Source organism: Haemaphysalis longicornis, unplaced genomic scaffold (assembly GCF_048455015.1).
Source record: "Haemaphysalis longicornis isolate Haplotype H1 unplaced genomic scaffold, Haemaphysalis longicornis Haplotype H1 scaffold_4, whole genome shotgun sequence".
Taxonomy (NCBI): Eukaryota; Metazoa; Arthropoda; class Arachnida; order Ixodida; family Ixodidae; genus Haemaphysalis; species Haemaphysalis longicornis.
Genome location: NW_027526361.1, coordinates 37,126,290 through 37,138,789, shown reverse-complemented (window position 1 = coordinate 37,138,789; position 12,500 = coordinate 37,126,290). Strand labels below are relative to the sequence as shown.

The 12,500-nt window shown below is 45.8% G+C and overlaps 1 protein-coding gene across 1 annotated transcript; it reads right to left on the bottom strand.

Annotated features, from left to right (window-relative positions):
- Positions 1-12,412, bottom strand: LOC144178510 (uncharacterized). Its single transcript, XM_077706424.1, has 5 exons — positions 12,268-12,412; positions 11,985-12,181; positions 9,220-9,493; positions 5,183-5,370; positions 1-365 (listed from the first exon to the last, which is right to left on the bottom strand). The coding sequence occupies exons 2-5, from the start codon at positions 12,150-12,152 to the stop codon at positions 84-86; spliced, it is 912 nt and encodes a 303-aa protein (XP_077562550.1). The 5' UTR covers positions 12,153-12,181; positions 12,268-12,412; the 3' UTR covers positions 1-83.
- Between the last annotated feature and the right edge of the window lie 88 nt (positions 12,413-12,500).

Sequence of the window (12,500 nt, the reverse complement as noted above, 5' to 3'; positions counted from 1 at the left end):
TCCTGTTGGCACCACAGTGTATTTCAGTGGGCACAAACATTAAGATGAGCACAAGTCAATGCACTAAGCCACTAAACACAACGTCAAGCTTCAACTGCTGCTGGCTGGCCTCCGGCGGTGGCTGGTTGGCCTCCGGCAATTGCTGGCTGGCCACCAACGGTTGCTGGCTGGCCTGCAACGGTTGCGGCCTTCGAAAGTAGCTCCTGCCGTGTGGTCTCTTGCCATATGCACTTCAGAATGTCCAATGCTTCAGATCGCATTTCTTTGGGCTCCTTTTCGTCGAGGACAAGATCTTGCAGTTTCAGAAGGAACTCCTCCAGCTCTTGAGGGTTGTGTCGCACAAAAAACTTGACCCTACTCTTCAACTGCAAAACGGAACAAAACACGAGTGAGTTAAAAAAAAATGCACACAAAAAATATCTACTCGGCAGCAGTCATGGGCCCGTTACCAGCAAAAAGTAACAGTGTTACAGTTGCAGTTACCAAAGCCAAAAAAGTAACTCTGTTACTGTTACAGAATTTTAGATGCAAAGCATCTCTTGCTCTCGGCTCTGTCGTCCGTCTGTCGTTCGCCCGCACCTCTCCCCCTCTCCCCACCAGCTGTGCGATAGCGCGTGCGCTTCTCCTCTCCCTCTCTCCACGCCAGCTGTGTGATAGTGAGCACGCTGCTCCTCCTCTCCCCCTCTCCACACCAGCTATGCGGTAGTGCGCTACTCATCACCGCAGCTGTGCGATAAGCGCGCATGAGCGTCTCCTCTCTCCACTCCATCTGCTCTATATAATAAACCCAGTCCGCGCGCCGCTCCCTCAGTTGCTGCTTTGGTTGAGTCACGCTGCGCCGTCCGGAGTTCCGTCATTTTCCGTTATTTGGATACCCAATCTCGTGAATGTTTCGGAACCTCCGAGATGCTTTGCATCAACTCAGGGTTCCTGCGCGGGAAGGTGGTGTCATTTTTTTTAAAGTAACTTGTTACTGTTACAGTTACTGTGGAAAAGTAATGCCGTTACTTTTCCGTTACAGTATAAAACTAAGCAATAAATCACAAAACAAATGATATAGTTAATTTCTTGTTAACGTACGAAGGGGTGCAGGTAGACAAAGGTACGCGTGGTAAAACCTAAAAAGGGCGCGCTCAAGCCCAACACCAACAATCGTTCTGCCCGCCTCATCTTGTTGCACCAACCTCTTTTACTTATGCACCCTTAGTGTTGGGAAATATTTTTGCATAACTCACTCTAACTTAGTATGAGTTCTTTCTCAAAAGTTGGCACCGAGAGCTTCCCTCTTTTCAAAGGTCTACTTTCCAGTTTTCTTTTGTTTGTTTTTGCAAGCTCAAGACGAAGGAATAGTTTTAGACATCCTCTCTAAGACCGACCTCCGACCTCGGTCTCCTGCACGAAAGATAATACACCCTTGTAGCGTCCTTCTTTCCTAAACTGCAAAAGTGCAAAAGCAACCGTGTTGCGGAAAAATGACAGGCGGAGAGATAAAAGTCCGAAAAAGGAGAAAGCACAATCTGTACATCGGCCTTCATTCTGTGTACCTAATGGATATTTCCTATCAAAAGAAGTAACCAATGGTATTTCCTGTTACAGTTACTCTGTGAACCCGCCGTGGTGGCTCAGTGGCTAAGGCGTTGCGCTGCTGAGCACGAGGTCGCGGGTTCGATTCCCGGCTGCGGCGGTCGCTTTTTTAATGGAGGCGAAAGGCAAAAATGCCCGTGTGTACGAGATTTTGGCGCACGTTAAAGGAGCCATGAAGAGAAAACAAAAGTTTGTTTTATTCGAAAGATTAGGTGTTTCATAGTACCCCAAGCGCTTTCCCGGAAGCAAATGATGCTTTATTCACTGAGAAATAAGGCAATTTAAGCCAAAATTTTAAATCTCCCGCTAAAATTGCACATTCCGTGACGTGAACAATGGCGTCATACGAGCCGGTCCATGAAACAGATACTTAGTATGTCGACTCCATATAGCACCCACACGCGGGAGTCGACCGAGACGGCGGCCATTTTAAAAATACTAGTAAAACCTAGTGCACCCGCAGCCCTAGTCATGAAATCGCCTGATCCAGAGAACAAAACTCTTGCAGAGGAGCTCGGGCTTGCATTTAACAACCTCACACCACTTGAACGCTCAATGCTTCTAAGTGCACGAGCGGCAAGAGTTGTGGGAAACGCGGTGGACGGGAAAACGACCATTCCGCGATAGCCACAACAGACGAACGCCCAGCCGTTGGCACCGCCGCCTCGTCAGCCCTGTCGCGACGGACGAATACAGACTGGTACGTATGTGCCGTATTTTCAATTTCAGTAGCAGTATCGCTTATGCCAGTTGGCCGGTATCGTGTATGGAAAGCCGTTCGCTCGAGCTCTCTGCTCCGACCAGAAAGATTCAAGCGTCAATGCGCGGTGTGTACGGCAATTTTTTTCCCCAAGGTCAGAGCGCTTTTGACGAAGTCGGCGACGAGTGCCAGCATGTCCGGGTCCCTGCCGTAATCACTTCCTAGGAAATGAAGCGAGCACACTCGTACTTCCTTTAGCTCTCTTTCTCCTTCGTTTGCAAAGTTCACAAAACGTAGCCACTTGCTTCGCCGAGGTTCGTCGTTGGGCAGCACATGAAAGGAGATCTCACCGACAGGGATGTCGCACTCCCTCGACGATTTGCCCGTACTACATGGGCATTTCAAAACACAAATTTCATTGTAAAGTACTCGAACAAACTGAAGTTTTCAGTGGTTGTAAACTGTAAACGAGCTCGTAACGACAGCAGCAAGCCAACACGACCTCCATATTGAAACCTGTGCGACGAGTGGCACTATCTCGTTGCTGCTCTGTGTTCCTTACTCCCCTTGTTTCTATTTTTACCTTTGCTGGTTGGCGATATGACGGCCAACCTCCTGTGAAGGGATTACGATACCAAGCAAGGTCGCGGCTGTGCGTGCTGGGACGGTTCGTTGGCCCCGAAGAGCCTTGTACCCGAAAATTCGTCTGCGCGACGGTGGTGACGGCGAGATGTCGAGTTTGGCTGGCGGTAGTTTCGTACGCATTGGCATACACGCTTGCGTGTTCGTTCGGAACTTCAACCGTTTACTCCACCGTTCTTTGTCATAAAAAGAATGTGCAGTATGTTTCACGGGCATTTAGCTCGCTATGCAAACTGTAAGCCCTGCCTAACATGCGTTTGCTTTTGCCGGCCTCCGCCAATCGCAGAGCATTCTCGAGTGACATCATAGGTTCTGTTGCGGAAAATGAGCTGGTGGGTCGCATGGTCATTTCCTTTTTTCCTAATTATGGAGCTTATTTGAGCGAAGTTTGCGTTATAAGTGGTGTCGTTATGGTTCTAACGAGGCAATCTTTCGAATGAACCAAACTTGTGTTTTCTCTTCATGGCTCCTTTAACCCAAGTGGTCAAAATTAATCCGGAGCCCTCCCCTACAGCGCCTCATCGCCTGCGTTGCTTCAGCGCATTAAACCTTACAATTAATCAATCAAGTTACTCTGTGAAAAATAACAGTGTTACAGTTATAAGTTCCTCCAACTTAAAAGTAACTAGTTACAGTTACAAGTTACTGAAAAAAGGAACTAGTTACCGGTAACGCGTTACTAGTAACTAGTTACAGCCCAAGACTGCTAGGCGGCAACTTGGAAGGCTGCTAAGGTAGTAGTGTGCCCACATCATTCCTGCCAAAATGACAGATATGAGCCAGATTTCGACAACTGAGGCATGTGTTATGAGTAAAAATGTGGGCACCAAGTTTTTACCTGCGTGCATTCGTAAAGAACCAAACGTAAGTCCACATCTGTTTTCCCATTTCAATTACAGTGGCGTTACGCGTAGAGCAGAATAGAAGTCGGAGTCCCCAGGTGGTAAAAATTAATCCGGAGCCCTCCAAGACGACGTGCCTCATCGCCTACGTTGCATTGGTACGTTAAACCCTATAATCAATCAATCAACGAATATTTGTTTGCACATCCGTATTCCAAGTGTCTATTTCTAAAAAAACTATTTAAGATAGAAATGTCCTGCCTAGCACTGTTCTTTCCACCCCTACGAAATGTTTCCTGTTGCACTTTGACCGCTTTTACACACAAGCACAACATGACCTGTGGCTGTTTCCACTGAGTGTGCGGCTGTAATCTGCTGTGTTCACTGCTAATTGTGTATGCTGCTGTTCCCGCCAAAGATTTTATTTTTTATTCTTTATAATAACGGTGTGTAACAGTTTATAAACGGTGTGTTTATAACAACCATGGTTTAGAGGGAATGTGGGCTTTTAATAAGCAAATGAATAAATAGGGCCCCAGCATCTTTATCGCAGCAGACGCAAGCGGCAATGACGTGGGGAGCTGGGGTGCTCAGCACTGACCGTCGAGATAGACGGGGAGAGTGTGGAAGCAGGCAGCAAGCCCGCCAAAGGAGAGCGAGGGCACCAACAATACGAAGGGCAATTTTATATAAGTGAACTGACGGCAATCTCCCACCTTGTTGCATCGAAATTGAAATTATTCCTGAAATACATTAACTTCCCACTCAAACTGAAAACCGAAACAAATTTTTTTTCAGTTTCGCTCCTGAATGAAACAATAAATAACGTTGCGTTTTTATTTTAGTTCCAGTCAAAAAATATCGTGTTCTTCATTTTTATGTTCTGGTTTTCGTTCTGTTCCAACATCTTGGGTGAAGTACCAGAAGTAAAGAAAAGACACGAGTTATGCAAGCTAAACGGGATTTTTATCATGTGCAATTATAATTGTCACTGTGATCCTGTTTGATGGTGCTTGTTTGTTTTTTTTTCTGTTACACTAAATGTCGCAGGCGGGGAAGGGGCAGACATCTTCACATCAGACTGGCTGCAAGCTTTGTGACACTTATTCAACCATGTTAAGTACTGCCACTACTGCTGTTCGAAAGCAGGTCAGTTGATGCTTCCAGACATCTCATGACCGCAACAATAGAAAGCAATTACAGATAAGTCTCAAGCAATGCCCGATGACCACAGTTGTGAGAAGGGAATGAGACTTCTGGTGCCACTAAATCCCCAAGCAAGCTTGCCCTCCATGCACACAGATTCACAAATCCAGATTCCGGCTTCATAAGAAGCACTCAAAAGGGCATGCACTGCCTGCTTGCGGTTTCGGTTGAAAAAAGAAAACAAGACAAGAAAAAGAATGTTGCATACCAGTTGGAAACAATGTTTCAGGAACAACTGCTTGCGACTTTCCAGCATGTATGTGAGGTACTTCCAAGTGGGGGCTCTGAGGGGATTTATTGGCTTCCCATGTAAGAGGCATCGAGTGTAGAAACCGCACAAAAGGATGGCGTTGCAAAGCACTGCTTGAGGTGACGACACGGCTTTCTCTTCAAATCCTGTAAAGCAAACAATAGTGAACGAGCCACCGACAATACATAGCCACTGGTTTAAGCCACCATTTACAAAGCTTTTTCTCCAATTAAGCAGCTCGTTTCCCTTAGCCATAGCATCAATGCTGTGTTCTAAAACCACAAAGGCAATAAATAAACAAACAAACAAACAAACGAAAAAACATAGAACAATTGGAAGCAATGACTGAGATAGCAGTGACTAATTACTCGCCTTTAAACGCTACGAAGGCTTTTTTCTCAATCGTTTCAGAACACACCTGGAGTGTCCAAACAACACGCCATAACAATGCGTGCAACGGGTGGAAATTTAACATGGCAACGCCCCTCAAAATCCCCACACTAGACCATCGCTGGTTAGTTTTTCAGCAGACCACAGAAGGAGAACGTTTTGCCTGGGAAAAGAAAATCCCGCAACCAATAAGGCTTGCAGTAATGTGATTGGGTCGAGCAGCTTTCGGAGCAGCCAAACGTAGGCTTTGCAGCAGCAAAATCCGCTTCTGGAGGAGCCAGAACCAGCATTAAGATTTGAGAAATATTCTTCGAAGGGGAGGAAAACAACCAACAGGACCACCAAAAGCTGCATCCTGGGCACACAGAAATGTTTAAACAAGCAAAATGCCTGCGGTGCAGACGAGTTTCTGCCACACAGATATCTTTTAACAGTGATTATGAATGCCCTAAGCACCAAAACCCTTCGTGCAAGTGTGTACATTCACTACATGAGCCAACAAATCACGAAAAAACCTGACTTTTAATTAAAAAAATGACTATCGGGATAGCATTCGATTCGGTAGGCTACAGAACTTCTCATAAAACCACTACCAACGAAACACAGTCACACAATGCGGACAGTTTGATGTACATACAAAAAATTAGAACATTTTGAAGCTAAAAACGACTACATAGCAATAAAACACATTACTAGATCCACTGAAAACGCCTTTGAACTTGTTTAAGTAAGCAGAACTTGTTATGATACGAAACAGGCACTTGTGCTAAATCCATGTTTCTCAAAATAAATATGCTTGAAAGTAGTACTATCGTGACTGGTCTAAACTTTTCTTTTGTGCCATTTTGTCCAGTGCTGCCGCCATTCTTGTTTTATCCTCAGCTAGAAGAGACTGTCTGCTTTCGACATCACTGAAGCTCTTATGCTGTGGCTAATTAGTAGCTCCGCATTCGTGAGCATTTTTTTTTTTTCGGTCTTCACCTTTTGCTGAAGCCTCTCTCCCAACGTGACTAGGACCAGCCTTGGTTGGGTCAAGACACCGCTGCTTAGCTGCCTGAGCTTCTTCAGCTGCAATGCACTCTCAGTATTTTTTGCTCGACGTTTGTACTGCTCTTACAACCTCTGGTGTCACATTGAGGCGACTTGCATCTCCTTCAAAGCGCTTGGAGAATGGAACGATGTGCCTGATGCCATTAACATTTGCATCGTCAACCGAACCTTTTCATTAATGTGCCGGCGATACTCACTGAAGCCCTTGCCCACATTTGCATTTCTATGTGGAATGCAAAGCAACGCCTTCACTTGCCTGGCCAAGAGAGGTAATTTGGTTTTTTGTGAGCCTCCTCCTGCTCAAAATCTGCTGCTAATACTCGTCAATCCGTGTAGGCAGATCTGGTTCAACATGTTCAAGCTGGAGGAGCGTGTATTCATCCATCAAAGTGAAGACATCGCAGGGTTTGATCCCTTTCGGCAGCCTGGTGGCTAGAGCCTCCTCAAATGAGCGCAAGAGGACTCCTCTTCCCTCAACTGTGGGCTTAAGAGCAGGCTCTGCAAGATGACATTGTCGAATGGCAGCCGCGACAGGAGGTACTCAGTGCATTTTATGTGAAAGGTTCTAGCACCCAACCTAAATGTCTGTTTTGTAGCGTAAGCTACACTGGCCGAGGTTGAGCAATTTCGCGTGTGCCGTTAAGGGCCGTTCTGCACAAGCGCGAGGAACATTGGATTGGCTTGGATTGGATTATAGTGGATTGTGTTGCGTCATAGCCGCGGCAGACGCAATGGCGCCGGCGCGTGCCCAGGTGTGCGCCTAAATTGTGCAGTAGCCAAGTCTGACGCTGCACTGGAGCCGCTTGATAGCCGTTTCGCATGGCTCGTGAAGAGCCGTGCTGAGCATGCGCAAGGAGAAGTGACTGGACAGGACTGGACTGGATTGCTAAACCCTAGCTCACGCTACGTATATCCTGGCATTTCAGAGCTAAGCCACTACTAATTTTTCTCTGGGTTCACAAGACGAATTTGCACGCTACATGTCATCTCCAACTTCTCAACTCTCGCTTTCCAATTTGCAGGGGACTAGGTTTGCAACAACGGCAACTCTCTGGCTTTCTTTGAGAGGTAAGCCTCTGTCTTCATGAAGCACCCCCAAAGTTTGTGAACGACTGCCACCATGCCATCATAGAGTAGGTAGACCAACGGCTCACTTCTTTGAAACCAAGGAAAAAAATCAGTAAAAACTTCGACCACATTCTTCACGAAGAGTAGCTTTGCAAAGGAAGTTTTATCAGAAAACGCTTTCCTCAAGCGCTCTTGTAGCTGTCCTCCTGAACGACATGCTGAGTAAGACAAGATGACTTTCTTCAAAGCTGGAAACAGCTTGTTTTGTCTTTCTTGTCCTTGCATATTTTGCGCAAACGCTGCCATGGAAGGCTTAGTGTTACTGTGTAGGGCCTTTACAGCACAACTCGCATTGCTGTGAAGCTGCACTAAGGGAAAAACCGCGCCTATTATCTGCACGCCTACCTTGCCACTGAAATTTTTGGTGTGGGTTATACGCGCAAAAATACGGTAGTAAGAGATTCCTTCCTCTTGAACGCCCGTGGTGTAAAGAGCACTTCTCCCACCAGACCGTGCCTCATCAAGGAAGCCCGGTTTAGCGCAAGATTGGTGCAGATTGCTTCAAATGTAGCAGGATGTAGCAGGATTTACCTCTCGGCACAGTTAGGCACGACTGGCGCAGCTATCACATCACTGGGCTTGCAGCAGCGCTGCAGACGGGGCAAACAGCCCCGATGCAGAAATCCATTCCAAGTTAAATTTTCAGGCACCAATAGCTGGAAACCTGCTGAAGGGACCTTGTAACTACTGCCTCGGGCTTAGATAGAATGCTTCACAAGTCCCCGCCCCAAGTTGTTGCAGCCATGAACCATGTTATACTTCCACGTAGTGTTAAGAGTCCAGAAATAATGCATCTTTTCAAGCAGTTGCAGCCCTTTCTCAGTGTTCGCTAATCTTTGTAAATTGAAGTACCTGTGAAAGGTAGCATAGGTCCCAACAGCATTTGTAGATGAGGGTAGTGTGATGATTTTTTTTTCCCCTCCCGTCTCCTCTATGCGAATGTTCTAGGTAATCAGCTATGTTAAGATGAGTGACAGTGCCTGACACACTTGGTGATCCTGACGTCACGACATTATCACAGCACTTACTCACAACAGGGTGACATTGGCCAAAGCATCCCCCCTCAAGCTCTCGCACTTTTTCATCAAGTCATTCACACTGAACTCTTTCGAAGGTGCTCATGCCTGCTCCAAATGTTAAAAACTGCCCTCGCACAAGCAATGCTTCTTGGCGACATAGTGGATTACGGCAGTTTTTGTTTGCATAAAACTGGTTTGGTGCGCGACAAAAAAAAAAAAAAAAAAAAAAAACGTAATAGTGAGGTTTTAATGTACAATTTACTAAATAGTGAGCGTTAAAAAAAATGTAAGAATGCTTGTACTTTGTTGTGCAACCCTCCAGGGATTGTTAAAAGGGAGAATAAAAAAAGAAAGGTAGGGGGGGGGGGGCACAACCAGGCCACCTCCACAAGAAACAACAGTTGTTACCTTCGAACTCCAGTTGCATTCTCGTCAGCAGTTTGGTTCGCAACTTGTAGCCATCAACTTCCATCTCCGCCATGAATACCAGCGCACGGCAGGCCACCTCAGCTTGCTCCGGCCCCAACTGACACACCTCGTACATTCCATTCGCAACTTCGTCTACATCCTTCTGCAGCTTCACTTTGTCCAGAAGCAGACCCAGCAGTATGGGGTATTGCGAGTCTCCGAACGTGAGGTTCTGAAACTGCAGGCAAACTCCCCTGATCACGCCATCTTCTTGCTGAAAGGGAGTGCACACTCATTGTTACCATAAACTCACCCAAAGCAAAGCAAAAAAATTTAAAGAAAAAAAAAAACCCAACAAAAACACCACGAATCAGTATTTTTTTCCCCTGCACTTACTCATGTCATGTATTTCAAGCTTATGGCATAAATCCAGAAAAATCACAAAGGGGCCGCATATCTTGAATCAGCGGCCATTTCGTTTTTATAAATGTAGGTTTTAAGAAATATTCTGCGCAATAGGGGGGTCCGGATGCCCCCCCCCCTTTCCTCCACGATTTAGGCAACTGCTTAGAACAGCACCAATTCAGTGTACAAAGTAAAAAAAAAAAAATCATATGCTACAGGCAGGCTTCGCAACTTATATTTTTTTAACAACGTAATAAAGAGGCAAGAATGCATTTCAAACAATTACACGCTTCAAATATACTGAAGTTGCATTAAGAAAGACCATGATTTCTGGCAACCTCAACAACTACAACTCTGCTTTGCTGCGAGAGTGTTGGCACGTAACCTGGACAATTTCCACAAACGCCATAAAACTGAACAAGTACGAAGCAGGGGCACATGGGTGGCTCTCAAATGAACATTATGGTGTCAAAGCAGTACGGACCAGAAATTATCATGTCATGTTTTTTTCACTGCTATGAATGGCTACCAGCCCACTAATCATAAAATGGCACATTAGATGGTCAACTGCAGTGTAAATAAGTGTTTTTGCTGCTGTGGCGTATGTTGATTCATGCGCACGTTGAACACTGTGCGGGCCAGGTTCTTGTGCCCTTGCATGTGGAGCTTTTTTGCCTGAAGAAAGCGCTTCATGCTTTTCAGCACTATCCATTCCTTGTGGACGACGCATTAAATGTACAAACCCAGCTAATCTCTTTCGACGGACAGCCGAAGGTGACATTGGTTCCAACAAAGACACCACACAGATAGTTACTTCCACAGACAGCAACGGCACTCGACTGGTCTGAGACAGAAACGGCGATTGGCTGGAGCACTTGATGGAACCCGCCAATTATGGCGCAGTAGCCGTCAGCACCAGCTGCGTGATAAAGGCTGCATCCCAGAACCATAGCTACGTCAATGCTACCTTGAATGGCAAGGAGGATTCGCAGGGAATCAAAAGAAGAAAGAAGGATCTTTTTTGCATGTTTGTGTGGCCCCTGCATCCCACAAAGGTGTAATATTTGGCATATGTTGTCATAAACACGTACTCTAGCAATCGCTATTTAGGGTGAAACATATTCAGGGCACCTTTAAATGTGCTCCAATACTGGTGGTAACTAACCCTTTCACATTTTTGGTCAAAAAAAAAAAAAGAAGTGCACACCCAACACTTTTCAGGTTGACTAGTTAACAAGCTTAAAACTGTCTGCTGCCGATCACATCACTGCAATAAAACAGTGTGCAGCTAGCTGGGCTTGTTAATATAGGTTACCCTAGGTGACAAAATGTGCAACTTGTATGTTCTGCTCCCATAAAACTAGGCCAACTGTGCACGTGTGCAAGCACGAAGGATCTGACGCTAGGTGCCTGCCTCAAAAAGCATGCGGTACTCGTATGTCTACTGTGTGGATGAAAGAGGTGTACAGGGTCCCTTTGAGATATTGCTGCTGCTACATCAGGCAAACAGAAAGCAGTTTACATGACTACCTTAGAAAAGCCCACATGCACTGTAACGTCGCCAACAATTGTCAACATTGTTACAGCGTGCCAGTGCAGTGCAACTTTACCTGTGGCTGCACTCGGATTTACGACGACTGTGTACTCATCGTACATACTTTTAACTGGAGGATAAGTGAAATCTGTATTGGATTTACAAACGCGCGTGATGGGCAATGCAGGCAGTACTGGGCCATCCACATCATTACTCAACGAGATTATATCGTTTTAGCTAAGTGACGTTTGACCTTGAGATGAGTATAACACTCTTTTTGTTAACGTTTACAGTTACAAAGACACTATTTTTCGTTTGCACGTGGACTTAAAAGCGGTTTGCGAAGTTATACGCAACACTATCATTGGTCCGCTCTCTACCCCCTCCCCTCCCCGCCTTCAAGGTACAAACGAAACGCAAAGAAAACAATAACACAGCCGGCGTAATGCACGCCGAAATTGTGTAAAAGGCGCAACTAAACGACTACATAGTGTTTCTCCGCTCAGCAGGCCGCATTCTCAAAGGCGCCGAGAGGCCGTTAAGCCAGTGAAACCAAAAAGTGCTCTCTACGGCCGCTCTTTCGAAAGTCACTGGAACTCTTGGCGACGATGCCGGCTTGATATATCACTAAGACCTGGTGAAAGTTCCCTAGACACACAAACGACTGCGAATTCTACACGCACATTTACGTTACGTCGAACAGAAATACCACAAAACCCCGCCATTCACGTCACTCATGCAGGTGCGAATCAGAGCCTCAACTTGTATAGAAGGCTCTGGTGCGAATGATAACGAGGCGCCTCCTTGGGCACGCAGTGTAACTTACGACAGGCACTTTAGCTTTGGGGAGAATCGGCGATTCTGGTTTGCTTATTACTGGCTTGGCATCTCCGTCGGGTCCAATAGCAGTACTTGCTTCATCACCGTCTTTCGGCCTCCTGAGTTGATGTCGAACCTCTGGAAAGGCAGCTCTGCCTCTGCCGCGCCCGGCCATGTTTGATACCGACTCTAGTTTTGAGCAGCCTGCAAAAATTACAACCAAACACAGTTACAATACAGATAAGATCCACAAGACGCTGCCTAAAAGATTGCCATGCGAAAAATAATACCGCTGCAATGAAACTTCGATAGCGGGGTTCCTTTCTCACACTTTTTCAGAGAATGGATTTTCTCTGTTCTGTGGCGTGGATTGTCTTGTTCTAAAAAGTGTTTTGGGATTGTCAAAAGTAGCCAATTAGTGTTCTAAATAACTTTACAAATACGTTGACCGTAAAACATATTTGAGCGCATTTGCACATAAAAAGTTCTTGCACATAAAAGGTTGTTAAAGAGTGATAAATAT